At 38.9% G+C, this 20,000-nt stretch overlaps 1 protein-coding gene across 1 annotated transcript in view; it reads right to left on the reverse strand.

Annotated features, from left to right (window-relative positions):
* Nucleotides 1-2,843: 2,843 nt before the first annotated feature.
* The window catches only part of LOC143031834 (lactosylceramide 4-alpha-galactosyltransferase-like), a 40,944-nt gene continuing 23,787 nt past the window's right edge, over nt 2,844-20,000 (reverse strand). Inside the window, exons 5-6 of the mRNA XM_076196175.1 lie at nt 4,148-4,314; nt 2,844-3,987 (exon numbers count right to left, since the gene is read on the reverse strand). Coding sequence (XP_076052290.1) covers nt 3,764-3,987; nt 4,148-4,314 — 391 coding nt within the window. The 3' untranslated portion in view covers nt 2,844-3,763. The remainder of the gene's footprint in view (nt 3,988-4,147; nt 4,315-20,000) is intronic.

Raw genomic sequence — 20,000 nt, forward strand, 5'->3', positions numbered from 1 at the left:
AAGTTAACTCTGGTCCGAAGACTGAATGTTTGTGTCTTGAGTTGCACCTGCAGATGCAAGTGAAGATATCGGCGGTTTTTGAAGGTAAGCGGCAGAGATACAAAACTTTCATGATCATTTCGTAGGTCTACCACGCACAGGCACCCGTCCATGGTCCCTACTAAATACAATTTCAGTAACATTTCAGTATAAGTTATATACTTATTTTCAGGAAACATTGCACTTTCATACAAATGAATTAGAATATGTATCTGGAGACTGCATGGCTAATTAAACATTAAGGCCAGCCCTTAAAGGCATTTTCTTTGAGATCTGGTATGATGTAAAAGAAAATGTACATGTTCGTTTTTAGTTGAAAGTAAATAAGAAATCTGAATGAATATTTTCTCTCCTCCATCAAGCCTCCACTGAAAGACATTTCTACTAGACAAATTTGTTTTTTAAACAAAGCTAGCCCATGTTTTTGTTTACTTGAAATTGCTGAACTTGGTCAACTGCAGGTCAACAATACCCATGATAATGAAAAAGCATTTAATATGTGTTTACTTTACTTTTCTTGATAGAAAACAATAAGCCATACTGTTTATAAAAAAGAAACACTTTTTGTTTTGGAAAAAAAACATGTACTACTCAGCAATATGATGTCACAGACGATAACTTCATCATCAACACTACTTCGCACTAAACAAGTTTTTTGAAAGAATACATCTAATCACTTATCAAAGGAGGGAAATTTTTGCTTTCAAGTGGGATTCTTGTTTTCAACAGTAATTCATAAGCGGGGTAATTGAACTGAAATATATGTAAATCAATCAAAATTTCCCACGCACAACTGCAATTCTGTACACAAACAATATTCATCATAGATTTATATTGATCATTTATTTTTCCTGAATCTATATGATAAATTCCTGAAAACGTGGTATTTTCTTTTCTATTTGCATATCTTGAGGAGAGGCAAATTAGTAGAAAAAAAAGAACGAAGAGGACCGCATCAGGATCAAAATATTCGTAATTTGCACCATTTTCTAAGCCAAGTGCCCGTGTAGGGGGAATAACTCCCTTCGTGAAAGAGATCATGTCATGAGCGGATGGAAAGGCATCAAGAATGGTAAAGTAAATACACTTTTAGAATAGATTGCGTCGCAAGGAACCCCTGCGTAAAAAAAGAAAAGGAAAAAAAAGAAAGAAAAACATATACCATATCTTTCTCATTTTATTTTCATCATAATAATAGGTTAGATAGGATGATGTCTATATTACATTATTACAATAACCAAGAATATGTCGTGCGTGTTTAATTATATTACGTATATGAAATTAAATAAAAAATCAAAAGTGCATTAGCTTACGAGTATCTCACTTGTTCTCTCGCGGAACACTTAGGGACCTTTTGCGGAACCTTAGGGTTCCGGGGAACTCTGGTTGAGAAATACTGTTCCATACTACAATTAGTTTCTCAGATCTATTTCCATCTTCAATTCCAACCAAAACTTCAAGCGCTAAATGATCATGTTTTCTTATGGGATATACTACAAAGACCTATTAATACTAGGTTGTTGCATAAGTAACAAGTTCTAGCATGCTAAAGTGTCTTCTTCTCCTACTCATGTCACTCCTTAAATCTGCTGGGTCATTGCGTTCTGTAATTTATGCATCACATATGTTCATGTGTTTGCACGATGAAACGAAATCAAACGATTCCAGGACGTTTGTGTATCTTACTTGACAGTAAGTGACAATATGGTCAGAAATTAGTTTGAAATGGACTATAACCACTTCAGCAAGTTGATGTATTTGATTTGTCAGTAAAGAAAAGCCCTGTCTTCAACACGCTGCTCAACTCAAAAGAAAGGTAGTGAAGAATAATAGTTCCACAGCAGGGCCAGAAGCCGGAACTAGTCAAACAATACCGCTTCATTGTATGGCGACGCTCCCGTCCTCTTTATTTACTCATACATAATTGTGAAGCCGATAAGAATTTCCTTTTACCATTGTTATTCAATATATATATGGAAGGAATGGTAAGGGAGGCAAGTGGAACAGTGCTATGTAGAGGTTAGAAGGTAGGGGTAGAGGGAAGTGGGAGGTAAACCAATTGTTGATTATGGGTGATACTGCGCTTGCGGGTAATTCATAGGAGAGACTGAAGCATTTAGTGACCATTTTTGAAAGTGTGTGTAAAGGACGGGGATTTGATGTAGAAGTATTCCGAAATTGGGCTATTGTTTTGTTTGGGGACTGATCAATGGATTAGATATTGGATTTTTCTCTTAATAGTCCTCATAATAGTTAAGATTTTTATTGATCTTATAATCTGAAGTGTGGGAGTGGAAGGTGGGTTGTAAACTTGAAAGGCGGCAGAGCAGTTAGACCAGTCCTTCATTCCACAAGGCGACTTCATGCGTTCCATGAATGCCATGTGAATTGCTATGCGGAGAAATGACGGGAAAGAGAGGCCTAGGGCAAAGATTTTGGGCACGAGACACTGGCTGATTCCTGCAGTGCCCAGGTAGGCTGGCCCTCTTTCGCGGAGCACTCAGTGAACGAGTAGGTCGGGCCTTCAACCACCACTACATCATTCCTTCAAGTACCTCTCAGTAGATGTAAGGATCTCGGCATCAGTGTTAAAGAAGAAGAATGTATTAGATTAGATAAAGATAATGCCGTAGCAGGTTGGCAAAATTAAACTTGTAACCCACCATCGGAAAATAAGACAAGAAATAGAAGATTCTGTATATTTCAACCACTCTCTGTTGCCTTCTTCAGCAGACAGATACAATAGGTACATTGCAAGAATATATACTGATATATAGTGTACAATAAAGGGACGGGGGAAGAGACTCAAGTCACGTGCCCAGGTGGAGTGATCGTTGGTTGCTTGATTTTGGTCCAGTGACATTAGATAACAATTTACTGACTGCAGCGATGCAATAGAGTCTGGTGGCCATTGACCTTTAGAGGTATTGTATTTGGGGAAATGTTTTATGAAGGAAGATTAAATTATTTTCTTCGTGAAACTACAATGTGATTTAGAAATAACTGCAGCATTTTCCCAATCTATGCAATGACCCCTTTTTGCCACCACGCCAATGAATTCTAAATCATGGTGACCGGAAATGACGGAGGAAGTAGTGAGGACATGATTGGCGGGATTGGTAGTAAGAAAAGGTGAGAATCCCCTAAGGGATCCAACCACACATACAAATACCTCTTCTGTTCAAGGGAAGTCATTATCTATGGAATACAATTTACCATAACCCCGTTTCTCCCAATCCTCTTGCTGGACGCCAGACGTGACTTCATTATAGTTGATGACAACATAGATAATTATCTACAGAACATCACACTTTTATATACGGCACAGATCAAATCAACCATTAATATTTCTCTTTTTGAGACAAGCATGCTAGTAACAAAGGGGAAATTACATTCTGACATAAGATAAAAAAAAAAAAAGGGTTCGAAGGGAAAGAAAGTTCAAAACCGCTGCATTGAAGATTTGCTCTTATATAAAAGTAAGTTCAAATTTTGTTGTATTTTCTGTTGACATTTGGTAAGCTCATTTAATTTTCCATCGAGTGATCTAGCGACCCCTCAGTAAACATGTTCACATTCACCATAGTTATATTTTGTTTTAGATTATTCTCAAAGGTTTCATTCAACAGAATGTCCATAGGTAATATAGATAACACTGAGGACTTATTTAATAATTTATTTGATATTTTCCGCCTGGTTTCTTCTCTCAATGGTATTCTTGAAGTTATATGTCTTTTGTAGCTGCGTAAACCAAAGGACAGTTTTCTTTTGCTACCAGATCTAAAATAGAGTTGTCTCCATGCACAATGGAATTATTACGACTGAACTTATTCCAAAGGTGGATAGCCACAGTGTCTTTTGATTTCATTCTCATCCAGTCGCTTCCTTTTCCAGGTTCGAAATATGACTGCCAATGACTGAAATGTATCGGGTAGATAACAGCTGGTTCTGTGTACAGAAAATAATGATTAATCACTCTACAGTACATCCTCTGAGTTAACAATATCCATTAACTAGACTCAATTATCCTTGTCAATATTCAAGATTGAATTTATGGACCAAGAGCCCCTAATGTTCTACAAAATTAATACAGATGCATTTGTATTACCAAAAATTTCAACATCCCTGCATTTGCTGATGTGTGCAAGCTTTCCACAATGTCCCTCCATGACTCTGCGAAACAACTGTGGCCCATTGTGGCCCCATAATTTCCCAGAATAATTTTTCAGAAAATTTGCAAAAGTGTCTTCACAAAACCAGTGATTACGAGGAAATCTGTCAAAGAGAATTTTCTACAGCTGAATACCGAGGAACATAACAGTGGGAGACCTGCTGGTCAACTATAATGTGGCTTTGAAAATAGAGTAAATAAAGATATAGATAGGTAAATTAGTAAATAAAAGTATGAATAGGTAAATACGTATAAATAGAAAATAGAAATAAGTAAATGAATAAATAAATAAATAAATGTATTCATAGATAAATTGATAAATGAATACATAGATAAATAAATGAATAAATAAATAAACAAAGAAAAAAATGAAAAGTGAATAAATGATGTAAAGAGGAGCCTTGGACCCATAAAAAATTACACGTGTCTAGCATGCTCCAACCCCATCACCCCGAGATGTAAGTAGCAGCTTTAGACCCATAAAAAATAATAATAAGATCAATAAAACACGTGTCTAGCATGCTCCAATCCCATCACCTCGGACTCGGTTCAATGCAATCTATCCTAAAACTGGGCTCACTTCACTTGCACAACACTTGCTGAAATAAAACATATCACAAACACTTGGGCCTGTTCCTCATGCCTACCCATAATCTCACTCCCACCTTCCCACCCCCAGCCTGCATTCTCACCCACACCCCTACCTCTTCCCTCCCATTTCCCCCATCCACTCCTCCCCTTCCTCCTAACGCTGATCCTAATCCTATTCCACCCGTGCCCCAGCCCCGTACAGCAACCTACAACACGTGCAGGATACACATCAACATTATACAATTTAACATTTATGGCATAAAAAACACGAACTCGCACACTTCCTCAAGCAACACAACGTACACAGTGGCATCATACATGAGACAGAACTATGGCGCTTAACATAAAACACTATAATTTCATAATCTCACTACCTTCAGACAAGAACGGACCGTCGACAACAACATTGGACTCATCACACTGATCGACCAATCCATCTACATTGTGGAAACAGAACCACCACCAAATCACTCCTCTATCCCATAGATAGCATCAACGAAACCCAATCAATCCAAATTCGAACAGGTAATAAATCCATAATCACAATAGGTAACATGTACATACCTTCACAGTTCCTAACAACTTCAGGCCTAACCTCAACCATCTCTAACCTTAACCTAGGTGGTGACTTGAACGCCAAGTTGTCGGCCTAGTATGTCAACAACCCTGACATGAACAGGCGGTTTGATTTACAGACACAACTTTACTCATTGATCATCATGAACAACACCTGTAATCACACCCATCCCCAATCAAGCCCTTTACACCCCTTCTTAGACCTGACCTCCTTCCATTCATCATCACCCCTAAAACAAGATACATACCAGTTGGCCACAGGCACACATACACCAATTACAAAAGTGCAAATAGGGAAGCTTTCACCGAAGAAACCGAACAACACTTCCAGACACTGAATAGTACACTAATCACAGACATAGGCACTGCTGTGCTCACCTTCAGCACAATCACACAAAAGGCAGATAATAAATACATCCCTAGAGGTAAGAAAAAATCACGCAGCCCAAATTTCAACAAAGAAATCCAAGACCTCATCAGACATCGCGACACATTCAAACAAAATACCTCCCACATCTGTCCCTCAGATCATAACAGACTATATACAAGCACTTAACATTGAGAACAACAATAAGGTACATGAACAAAAAACACTAAGTTGGCAAACATTTATCAACATACTTAATTACAAAAAAACGTACAAGACATTCAGCCGCATCACATTATCCAATAGTAACATACCATGCTCTCACACAGGAATCACCACAGCAATAGTCATCCTACCCTCAAACAGACAACAAGAAAACATTCTCATAAATCACTTTGCACAGACAAGCCATCTTATCCCTCACCCTGACGACCGACGCATCATCCGGCATAAGAAAGACTTCCCTACAGACTCAGGCTACGCACCCTTTATAGACAGCCAGACAAAGCACATTATCCATAAATCATACACTCATCCTCTTGTGGTAGGGACAACATAGGTAACATAAACATAAAACACTATGGACCACACGAAATACATACACTCACCAACATTGCTATTCACACACACCATACCCGACATCTAAAAGCATAGGAAAATCACACAACCCCCAAATCTAACAAAGTCATAACAGTTAGCATCGCACCGCCCAATCACACATCTATGCATCCCCTCCAAAGTCATAGAACGCCTCATACTATAACTTGTCACACCACATCCCCTTATCAAACCAAAACACGGTTTTAGACCAGCACACTCCACAAAAACTTTTCTGATTCAACTTAAACTGAGGGTTTTGGGCGGTATCAATTCAGATAGGCCTCCACACAGAACACTTAATAACATAAGATATTAGTAAAGTTTTTGGTACCATCCCCTGGCACAATCTCACAGACAAAATATACAACGCAGATATGCACAGTCATACCAAAACATGACTAGCCAATTATATTACAAAGGATTACAAAGGCGGAGCAGATCCACAGCATGGCCGCTTCATAAAATCGGCGACCCCCACTCTCCGTCCCCTCATACAGAAAAGGAGAAGACAGGGAGAAATCCCTTAGGGCTACGTCAATTTTTTTCTCATACATACTTCCTCACCCCCCATCCCCCACCCACTCCCCCTCATGCATCACAGCATCATCTATACACATCCCCTCTCCTTCACCCCCATCTTCTGTCCTCTCCCGTCCTTCCTCTACAGACATTCCTCTCTTTTGTAATGCCCCTTTCACCCCATCCATCCATCTCATCCTAGGACGCCCCCTCATATTCACAAAGGATTACAAAGGCGGAGCATGCCGACAGGAGACCTTTTGGTCCATATCTAGGTCGGATGCGAAGAAAAAAACATAATGATAATAAAATAAAAAATAAAAACTATAATAATGTAAATAACAAATAAAATACATAAATAAATGCATAGGTATAGTTAAATAATAAACAAACAGGTAAATAGTAAACAATAATGAATTGACATATACATACATATATATACCAAGGCTTTTTCCCCCTTCCAAGGGAGGTAGCCAAAAAGGGAAAGGCATAAAAACACTCCCACCCATTTCATCCCTAAATACACTCCACACCCCTCCCACCCTCCCTCTCATCTGAGCACCTCCTGGATGACGGGTCATCCCTGCACCCTGCCCACCGCCCTGGGTCAGAAGCAGTGTCGCAAGACACAGCACATCCACAGCAAGGCCGCTTCATTCAATCGGCGACCCCCCCCTCTCCGTCCCCCCTTGCATATAAGGAGAGGACGGGGAGAAATCCCTTCGGGCTGCGTCAAAATTTACTCACACATACTACCCCACCCCCCCCCCCCCCGCCATTCCTCCTCATGCAATCACAACATCATCCATATACAACCATTCTCCACTCACCTCTGTCTTCTGTCCTCTCCCTTCCTTCCTCAACAGACATTCCCCTCTTCCCCAAAGCCCCCTTCACCCCATCCATCCACCTCATCCTAGGACGTCCCCTCATGTTCACTCCCTCCACATCTGCCGTCCATACCACCATTAATATTTTTTATTCACTCATTCATTCCATGTGTCCAAACCCACCTAATATTCTTTCATCAACCCTATCTCCCAAATCCTTTTTGCACCCCTGTTCTCCTCCTCACCTCCTCATTTCTCACTCTATCCAGCCTAGTAACCCCCACCATACTTCTCAGACACCTCATCTCAAACACATTCAAACTCTTTCTCTCTTCTTCTCTTATGTTCCACGTTTCTGCCCCATACAGTGCTGTTGGCACAGTCACTCCTTCATACAGTCTCCTCTTCGCATCCATTCCCAAATGTCTATTCCTCATTACACTCTTTAATCCACCAAGGCATTTACTCGCTTCTCTCAATCTACATTCTACCTCCACCTTCACTCCACCTTTTCCTGCTACACTTGCACCCAAGTATCTAAAACTATCCACTTCCTCCAGTCGCTCTCCCTTAATGTTCACTTCCAGTCTACTGCCACTTTCACCCCTTGTACATCTCATCACCTTACTTTAACCAACATTTATCTTTAGCTTTCTTCTATCACATACTCTCCCAAACTCTGCCACCAGCTTCCTCAATCCCTCCTCTGACCCTGCCACAAGCGCAGTGTCGTCCACAAACAACAGCTGGCTCACCTCCCACTTTTCTCCATTTTCTTTAACCATCTCCAATCCCTGACCCACTACCCTAGCATTCACCTCTCGCACCACCCCATCCATGTATAAGTTGAACAGCCAGGGCGACATAACGCATCCTTGACGAAGTCCCACCTTTACTTCAAACCACTCACTCTCTCCATTTCCAATCCTGACACAAGCTCTACTACTCTCATAAAAACTCTTGACAGCTCCCAAAATCTTTCCTCCTATCCCATAAATCTGCATAACCTCCCACAGTGCCTTTCTGTCTACCCTATCATAAGCCTTTTCCAGATCCATAAAAGCCCAAAAAACATCCTTCCCCTTTCCTATAGCTTTCTCACATATCTGTCTTACCACAAAGATCTGATCTACACAACCTCTACCTGTCCTAAATCCACACTGTTCCTCACCAATTACTCCTTCTGTTCCTCACCTAATCCTCTCAATCAAGATCCTCCCATAAGCCTTCCCTACTACACTTAACAGGCTAATCCCTCTGAAACTACTACATTCACACTTGTCCCCTTTTCCCTTGTAAAGAGGAACTATACAGGCACTTCTCCAGTCCTCCGGTACTCTACCCTCTCTCCAGCAAACATTAAATAACCTCACCAACCAGTCCACCATCACTGAACCTCCCTTTTTCAGACATTCTGCATGGCATCCATCCAGACCATGGTGCCTTACCTGCTTTCATCATCTTTACAACTGCCTTCACCTCATCCTTCCTTATTTCTCCTCCATTCTCCTCACTCATCACTCTCATTTTCTTCGCATTTCCCACTGCAGCTATCTTTCCTTCCCTATCCTCCTTCACATTTAGCAACTCCCTAAAATACTCTGCCCATCTTCCCCTTACTGCCATCTCTTCCATTATCATCTCTCCATCTGTACCTTTTACCTTTTCTTCCCTACTTGATTCGCCTCCTCTTCCTCTCTTGATTTTTTTTTCCAAAACATCTTTTTATTACTTTCAAAATTTTCTGTCATACTCCTACCCCATTTCACTTCTGCTCTCCTCTTTGCCTCCTTTACCTTTTGCTTTACTTCTCTTTTCTTTTCTTTGTACGTCTCATATGACTAATAATAAATGAAAATCAGACAGATAAATTATAACAAAACAAAAACAAATAATATAAAATAAATTATAATCATTACAGCATCTTGCTTAGGTGTTTATCTAAATGATTCTTAAAGCTTCGAGCTAAACTACATTGCACTACCTGTGCAGGAAGTTTATTCCATTCATTAACTACACGGTTGGCAAAGTTTTTTCTACCTACTTCCAAATTGAATCTATTTCCGGACAGTTTGAGACCATTGTTTCTTGTCGGATTCTCATTCAATGTGAAAATTTTGTCACTTTTGATGTTGTCAATTCCCTTTAAAATCTTAAAGACATGTATCAAATCACTTCTGAGTCTACGCTTTTTTAGGGAAAACAGATTCATATGTTTCAGTCGATTTTCGTATGCTTTATTTTTGATATTTGGAATCAGTTTTGTGGCTCGCCGTTGTATTTTTTCCAGTCTGTCAATGTCTTTAATGAGATTCGGTGACCATACGGAAACAGCATATTCCAAATGTGGACGAACTAACGATTTATATAGCTTGTTAATGAGTGATGGACTTTTGAAATCAAAAGATCGCGCAATCAGTCCTAAAATCTTATTCGCTTTCTCAGAGGCTGAAATACACTGCTTGGATGATTTGAGGTCGTTACTGATAATTACGCCGAGATCTTTTTCACTATCCATTTTTGTTAACGAATTTCCAAATAACTTGTAATCATACTTACTGTTATTTTTACCTATGTGCATTACCTTGCATTTACTTGTGTTAAAATTTCATTAGCCACTTTTCAGACCATTGCTGTAATTTATCTAAATCCTCTTGAATATCTAATTGGTTTGAGTGACCATTTGCCACTCCGCACAGTTTTGAATCATCAGCAAATTTGGAGACAGTAGATGTTAGTCCATGGTCTATATCATTTATATATACTATGAATAGAAGTGGCCCAAGAACGAAACCCTGAGGAACTCCACTTGTAACATTTTTCCATCTAGAAGTTTTTCCATTTAAAACAACTCTCTCTTTTCGACCATTCATCCAATTACTAGTCCAACCTAATAGTTTACCACTTATTCCGTGTAAAGCTAATTTAGTAAGTAGTCTTTTGTGTGGGATGGTATCAAAAGCTTTTGCAAAGTCTAGATATATTAAATCTATATTGTTTCTTTTGTCATAATTCGAGATGACTGCGTTGTAGAATTTAATTAAGTTAGTCACGCAAGAATGTTTCTGTCTGAATCCATGCTGGCTATCATTTATCAAACAGTTATTTTGTAAATGATGTTCGATAGCATCTCTGATGATAGTTTCCATAATTTTTCCTACGACTGAAGTCAAGCCTATAGTTATCTGGTTTCTATTTGCCACTTTTTTTTTTAATATGGGAGTAGCGTTAACTAGCTTCCATTTCCTTGGGACATCTCCGGATATGATGGATTTCTTGAAAATAATTTCTAATGGAACAACAAATCTCATTTTTCATTTCCTTTAAGATTCTTGGATGCCAACCGTCAGGCCATGGTGTTTTATTAACTTTGAATTTCTCTATACACCTTTTAATTTTTTCTTTTGATATATTTACCGTAGTGAGTAAGTTTACCCTAGACTTTTCACAGGTTTCAGTTTGGAATTCACTTTGAGGTGTTTCATTTACGAATACCAAGCTAAAATAATTGTTTAAGATATTACACATTTCTTCATTTAAAGTTGACCGTCAGCAGATAATAGTGGACCAATGTGATTCCTAACAACCTTCTTATCTCTAATGTAACTATAGAATTCTTTGGGATTCTCTTTGGATTTATCAGCGATGTTCATTTCGTATTGTCGTTTTCTTTTACTTATTGTCTTTTTTAAATCTCTCTGTATTGATACATAACTTTCATAGTCATTAGATGCACCCGAGCACTTATATTTCTTATAAGCCTGTCTCTTTTAGCAATACTTTTTCAGTTTCTTTGTCGAGCCACTTTGGGCGAGCCTGATTTGGGGGACGTCTGTCCTTAAAAGGAATGTAAGTTTGAATCATCTTAGTGAGCGTATTTTGAAAAATTTCCCACATCTGATCTACAGGTCTTTCGTTTAATTTTGCCTCCCAATCTGTAAGCTGAAGCTCCTGACGTAGTCCTATGAACTGAGCTTTACTGAAATCGGGTATTTTAGAAACACAAGTATCTATTCTAAAATTGTTTAGGAGTTTGAATCTAACTAAGTTGTGATCGCTATTTGCAACAGATTCACCGACTTCTATATCAGTTACCATGCTTTCGCGGCTAGTGATCAATAGATCGAGTAAGTTTCCATATCTTGTGGGCTCTTTTACATGCTGAATTAAGTAATTGTCACCAAGAAAATCAATCAAGCGACTACCTATATGGCCATGTTCAAGGGTCATCCAATCAATGTCAGTAAAATTGAAATCACCCATTATCAATAAATCCCGGTTGCAGAAACTAGACAGTTCTTGAAATAAAAGTTTGTCGTCTGCTAATGATAATGTCTTTGGCCTATATATTACACCTATATTCATTTTTTGTCCATTTGTTTGGGTTAACTCAACCCACAAACTATCATATGCATCCTGTTTCACTTTCTCTAAAACACAAGCATGAACATTGTTTTTAACATACAACAGAACACCCCCACCTTTCTTGTGGTTTCTATCCTGATGAAAGTGTTTAAATCCCGCAATATTAAATTCAGCTTCGAACTCTGTACCATTTAACCATGTCTCAGTTATTCCTATCATATCGAGATTTTCGCTTTTGACATACGCCTGTATTTCTTGAATTTTTTCCTAATACTACGAGAATTAAAGTACATGGTTTTAAGAAACGCGTGATTATTTGTTTTTGACACATTTTGAGTTTCAATATTATGTCTTACATTATCATTTTGTTTTTTATTTATACCTTGCTCCATATTATTATTTGGTCCTTCATTGACATTCAATGCCTCATTAAATTTTCTCTCATCAAAATTAACATTAACATTTCCCCCATCACGGACATCTGGTCGAACAAGGTTATCCGATCTCTTTTGTACATTTTGTCCCCCTACGTCACCGTGATTCACGCCGGCCTCCCGTCGTTCATTGACATTATGTCCGGCATCCCTTCCTAAAATTATATTTTGTCCTCCAGTGACATTATATCCTACCGTGGTGTTTTTTCCTCCACTATACTTACATCCCATCGTGATCTTTTGTCTATCACTATCATTACATCCTATCATGATATTTTGGCCTTCATTGACATTCTGTCCGGTATCCCTTCCTTCCACCTCTGCCTTCCACACTTCTTTTACTAATCTTTCTTCACTCATTTTAATACTCTTTAATCAACCCTATCTCCCAGCTCCCTTTCCACCCCTGTTCTCCTCTTCACCTCCTCATTTCTCACCCTATCTAGCCTAGTAACCTCTATCATATTTCTCAGACATTTCATCTCAAACATATTCAAACTCCTTCTCTCTTCCTCTCTCATGTTCCATGCTTCTGCCCCGTACAGTGCTGTTGGCACAATCACTCCTTTATATAACCTCCTCTTAGCCTCCATTCCAAGATGTCTATTTCTCATTACACTTTTTAATCCACCAAGGCATTTACTCGCTTCTCTCAATCTACATTCTACCTCCACCCCACTCCTCCCTTTCCTGCCACATTCGCAGCCAAGTATCTAAAACTATCCACTTCCTCCAGCCTTTCACCCTTCATGCTCACTTCCAGGCTGCTGTCACTCTCTCCCCTTGTACATCTCATCACCTTACCTTTGCCCACATTTATCTTCAGCTTCCTTCTTTCACACACCTTCTCAAACTCTGTCACTAACTTCCTCAATCCCTCCCATGATCGTGCTACAAGAGCAGTGTCGTCAGTAAATAACAACTGGCTCACCTTCCACTTTTCTCCATTTTCTTTAACCATCTCCAACCCCTGACCCACTACTCTTGCATTCATCTCTCGCACCACCCCATCCATGTAAAGATTGAACAGCCAGGGCGACATAACACATCCCTAACGAAGTCCCACCTTTACTTCAAACCATTCATTCTCTCCATTTCTAATCCTAACACAAACTCTACTACTCTCGTAAAAACTCTTCACTGCTCTAAACAGCTTTCCTCCTATTCCATATATCTGCAGTACCTCCCACAGTGCCATCCTGTCAACCCACTGCTTCTGACCCAGGGCAGTGGACAGGATGCAGGATGACCCGTCATCCAGGAGGTGCCATGATAAGAGGGAGGGAGGAGGGTGGAAGGCAGTGGAATATATAGGAAATGAAATGGGTGGGAGTGTTTCCTATACCTTTTTCTTTTTTGGCTACCCCCGTGTAAGGTGGAAAAAGCCTTTGGTATATGTATGTATGTGTGCAAAAGCCGGAGCACGCCGACAGGAGACCTTTTGGTCCATATCTAGGTCGGATGCGAAGAAAAAATCACAATAATAATAAACAAATAGATAAAAACGATAACAATGCAAATATCAAATAAAATACATAAGTAAATGCACAGGTATAGTTAAATAATAAACAAGCAGGTAAATAGTAAACAATAATAAATTTACATATAATTAATAATAAATGAGAATCAAACAGACAATGATAACAAAACAAAAACAGATAATATAAAGTAAATGATAATCATTACAGCATCTTGCTTAGGTGTTTATCTACATGATTCTTAAAGGTTCGAGCTAAACTACATTGTACTGCCTCTGCAGGAAGTTTATTCCATTCATTAACTACAGGGTTGGCGAAGTTGTTTCTACCCACTTCCAAATTGAATCTATTTCCGGGCAGTTTGAGACCATTGTTTCTTGTCGGATTCCCATTCAATGTGAAAATTTTGTCATTTTTGTTGTTGTCAATTCCCTTTGGAATTTTAAAGACCTGTATCAAGTCACCTCTGAGTCTACGCTTTTTTAGGGAAGACAGATTCATATGTTTCAGTCGATTTTCGTATGATTTATTTTTGATATTTGGAATCAGTTTTGTGGCTCGCCGTTGTACTTTTTCCAGTCTGTCAATGTCTTTAATGAGATTCGGTGACCATACGGAAACAGCATATTCCAAATGTGGACGAACTAACGATTTATATAGCTTGTTAATGAGTGATGGACTTTTGAAATCAAAAGATCGCGCAATCAGTCCTAAAATCTTATTCGCTTTCTCAGAGGCTGAAATACACTGCTTGGATGATTTGAGATCGTTACTGATAATTACGCCGAGATCTTTTTCACTATCCACTTTTGTTAACGAATTTCCAAATAACTTGTAATCATACTTACTGTTATTTTTACCTATGTGCATTACCTTGCATTTACTTGTGTAAAATTTCATTAACCACTTTTCAGACCATTGCTGTAATTTATCTAAATCGTCTTGAATATCTAATTGGTTTAAGTGACCATTTGCCATTCCACAGAGTTCTGTATCATCAGCAAATTTGGAAACAGTAGATGTCCATGGTCTATATCATTTATATATATACTATGAATAGAAGTGGCCTAAGAACGGAACCCTGAGGAACTCCACTTGTAACATTTTTCCATCTAGAAGTTTTCCATTTAAAACAACTCTGTTTTCGATTATCCAACCAATTACTAGTCCATCTTAATAGGCTACCACTTATTCCGTATGAAGCAAATATAGTAAATAGTCTTTCGTGTGGGACGGTATCAAAAGCTTTTGCAAAATCTAGATATATTAAATCTATATTGTTTCTTCTGTCATAATTCGAGATAACTGTGTTGTAGAATTCGAGTAATTTTGTCACGCAAGAACGTTTCTGTCTAAAACCATGCTGGCTATCATTTATCAAACGGTTACTTTCTAAATGATGTTCGATAGCATCTCTGATGATGGTTTCCATTATTTTTCCTACAATTGAAGTCAAACTTATAGGCATATAGCTTTTTGGTTTCTTTTTGTCACCTTTTTTGAATATGGGAGTAACGTTAGCTAGTTTCCATTCTCTTGGGACATTTACGGATATGATGTATTTCTTGAAAATCATTTCTAATGGAACAACAATCTCATTTTTCATTTCCTTTAAGATTCTTGGATGCCAACCGTCAGGCCCTGGTGTTTTATTAACTTTGAGTTTGTCTATACACCTTTTAATTTTTTCTTTTGATATATTTACCGTAGTGAGTAAGTTTACCCTAGACTTTTCACAGGCTTCAGTTTGAAGTTCACTTTGAGGTGTTTCGTTTACGAATACCGAGCTAGAATAATTATATGGCAAGCAGAAATGCTTTTGTGTCATATAATGAAAATTCATGGCACACCAGAAACTTTAGGAACGTAGTACCTCAGACCTCAGTCCTATCCCCCACACTCTTTAATCTGTACATGCACGATATACCCTCACCCCACACTCCAGAAATTCAAATCTCTTTTTACGCAGACGACATAACAATTACATGTACACACTGTAACGCAGACAAAACCACAGAAATACTACAGCCATACCTCGATACACTCAACACCTGCTTTACTACAAATAGACTCAAAATAGCTCCAACCAAATCCACAGACACACTTTTCACCAACTGGACAACAGAAGACAAATACCACACCACACCATTTTATCAACAACAACTTTATACCACCCCCCACACCACACACACACGCACACGCACGCACACACGCACACACACACACACACACACACACACACACACACACACACACACACACACACACACACACACACACACAAGATTCTTGGTGTAATATACGTACATCCGTATCATTTAAATAAACACATCACAAATATAAAATAAAAATGCATACCTAGACTTAACGCGCTGATATCAATTGCTGGAACAAAATTCGGACAGAGCAAATGAACTACTGCTACATTATACGAACAATATGTAGGCTCAGTAATAAATTATGCTAGACCCGCTTGGTCTCCTAATCTCACTGAGATACACTATGCAGAACAAAGCTCTAAAGATAATTACAGGCTTCATAAATACAACACCTACAGACCATCTTTACCTTGAAACAAAAGTCCTCAAATTCAAGGATCACCTCAACATGAGAGGCACAAACACTAGCTGCAGCCTCCACAAACACAGCCCACCCACTACACTACATGACAGAAAAACTCGCACATGCCAAGAGACATCAAAACCATCTCCAAATATTTACATCACACACAAATACTCTCTTCTCTTCCTCCAAACCTAAAAGATACCAGCTTCCAGAAGCATATCCATAATCATATCATTCACTGCTCCATCAGCAAATTAAAGGACAACATGCCAGCCCACCTGATATCCATCCCTCTGAATCCTCTCTCCCCCGAGAGGAGAGTTCCCCTGGTCCAGGTTGCGATGCGGCCACAATCCTGCCCTTCTAAGTTACCAGAAGAGGCTGGATGACCGGATCGCAGATAACTATCCAGGATATAACACTTCACTTCATACTATACAACACATTATGGAAGACTGCATTGTACACAATGATGCACGCCAGCAACATAACATACACTCTATAAGGGGATTGTGGGAAAACGCCGTACCAGCAGTGGCGTTCATTAGAGAGACGGGACTGCTTGGCCAGACAGTCTAGAGAACGACAACAACAACGACACATTCACTGATGAGGCCAACCCTATGGAATGAGTAAAGAGGGAAGAAGAGTGTAAACTGCTACAGGAAACTTTAGAAAAATTATACGGATGAAGTCAAGAGTGGAAGAGGAAATTGAATTCATCTGCTATGAAAATGGACAAAAGTAAGACAAAAAGCTCATGGAGTGCAAACTTGTAATAGATTATAATAGCGTACTATTAAAAATAAATAATATTGTGGTAGTTAAAAGTTAAGTCTCGGATTCACATTATAATATACAAGATAATAGGCCGTACTGTACATATACTTTTTTTAAAGTTTATCGTTTGTGTTGTCTGTTATAATGACAAAACATCTGTTTGAACACTAGTTACTCCACAGAGTAAATCGGACAGTGTTTATCACGCACATCTCTGGAACTCCTAGCGTTTCACAAATCGCACTAATGAGTGTCTATGAGGATGCTTTAAAGCATAATGGAACTGGTACCTAAGTGCTACCTAAGGGCCTTCAGTGTGTGCCTTCACTGGCTTATAAGGGGGAAGAAGATCTTGTGATATAGAGATGGATAGATGGTATGTGTCAGAATTTGAGAAATGATATTTTAAACAGAAAATATTGTTTATATATATATATATATATATGTACATATATATATATGTATATATATATATATATGTGTGTATATATATACATACACACACACACACACACACACACATATATATATATATATATATATATATATATATATATATATATAGTTACGACTACAGGCTCGTCGTAGTGAAGATTTCATTCAGACGCACATGCGCGCATGTACGTATGTGTAACTCGGACTATGCCAGCCGTTCCCACGGTAGGCTTGGTGGACTTCTCGATATCCAACTGTCAGTGATCGATGTAAGAGTACTGTTAAAGTGATGAATTATATATATATGATGTATTCCATTCCTTTTGTACGCTGTTAACTATATTCTATACATTACATATAGATTTATGTATGTATATTGTCTTGTGGATCTCTCTTGTCAATCTTACGAGTTGATTTACGTAAGATAAGAGAAATTACATATTCTCTTAATCTTCGGACGCCGGTGAGAAAGTTCTGTGCCTACGTGAGGTATATCCACGTCTAAAGACTCTTAAAGTGATTATTTCTATTCATCGGATTGTATTTCGTTCCTTTTTGTGCTTTGACAAACTATTCCATACTTTGCATATGAATTACCTTGTGGATCTATCTTGTCAATCTTAGGATTTGATTTACGTAAGATTAAAGTAATTGCATATTTTCGTCGTTCTCAGACGCCGTAAACGCCAGTGTGGGCATGCAAGCTTACGCGCGCTCTGAAGAAATTTGCGTGTGAACCAATATTGTGGCAACTGCGTCCCTAACTTATATTTACGTACGTATAGATATTCATATAAAAACTATTAAGTTTCTGCTTATCTAAGATTGACAAGGTAACTTTATCAAATATTATTATCTATTCATTGATGTAAAGAATATCCGTGTATGTACTTGGAAATATTCCTAAACACTCTTGTTAATCGTCGCGTCTAGCGACACTTGGCATCTCACGGATCTTACGGAGAAGAGTCTATATATATATCATTGCTTGTAACGGTCATGGGGACTCTGCCTTCCCCGGGACTAAGCCAGCTGACATGTGCCACTAATAACTACGAGCATCAGAAGGTTCAGAATGCCGCTGTCCAGTTCATCACGGGCTCGCGATGGAGCGACTTCAGAACCACTGAGTCTCTACACCAAATTTCCAACATCCGTCCACTCAACCAACACAAACACAAACTTCACTCAAGACACCTAGAAAAACTGCACGCCAAACACAAACATCTGATACAACATATTACACCTAGACCACACCGTACAGACTATCTGTCAGCTGCGCCCGTCCCACGTGCGGTGTACACGATAAGACGTGTATAACCGTACCTACAAGTAACACACCCCTTCACCAGCTTGACTGGTGATAACCGCAATAATGTAATAATAATAATAGTAATGGTAATAATGATAATAATAATAATAATAATAACGCATTAACTGACAGGCTACTCAAACCCAACCTGGGGTAAAACAGGAATTCTCATGCCTTACCTGGGGCCAATCAGGAACGCCCTCTACACGCGGGAAGTGAAATCTACTCACTAACCGTAAATTACACACACACACCTCTCACGAACAAAGCCGCATCCCACGCACAAACATATACACTTCCTTTTTCTTCGACTAAAATTCGTTTCCTTTCTCACTTTCTCTTATACTACATCTTCTCATTTCAGTTTACCTCCCGCTAAAGATTTTTCCGTTTTTCCCCCTTTCTCTCCTACTACGTCTCCTACCATTTTCCAAACTTTCGTTGGTGATATAATATGCTCTTCCTCCCGGCATTGGCGCCGCCGTCCAAGTTCCTAGCCCAGTTCTCCTAAGCCACGACAACAAATAAGCCCCTAATCGCTCGCAATTCGCCCGGTGGCAATAGCCCTCTTTTATACACTACTATCTTTTCATTTTCCTACAGACATTCTTCCCCTCCCACAAAACCCGATCCCGCGCAAGCGAGGTGGTCTTTCCTTGGAATCCAGAATCCAGACTCTGCCTAACAGAGCCTCATTGCACTCGTGTCCATTTTTGTCGGACTTAGACTTAGTCGTAGAATTTTCTCGACTTTGTTATTTTTTTTACGTAAATTATTACGTAGGACTTAGTTTCCATACTGATGGTCGATATTTCTCGACCTTACCACTTATTGTCTTTAAGACTATCTTTTGCTATTGATTATCGATATTTGATTCGACACTTATATATATACGTGTCTTGGCAATACTAGCCTTTTATGTTCTGTGAATTTACGTG

The sequence above is a fragment of the Oratosquilla oratoria genome, chromosome 1 (genome assembly GCF_046742065.1).
Source record: "Oratosquilla oratoria isolate Oo_2021 chromosome 1, ASM4674206v1, whole genome shotgun sequence".
NCBI lineage: Eukaryota > Metazoa > Arthropoda > Malacostraca > Stomatopoda > Squillidae > Oratosquilla > Oratosquilla oratoria.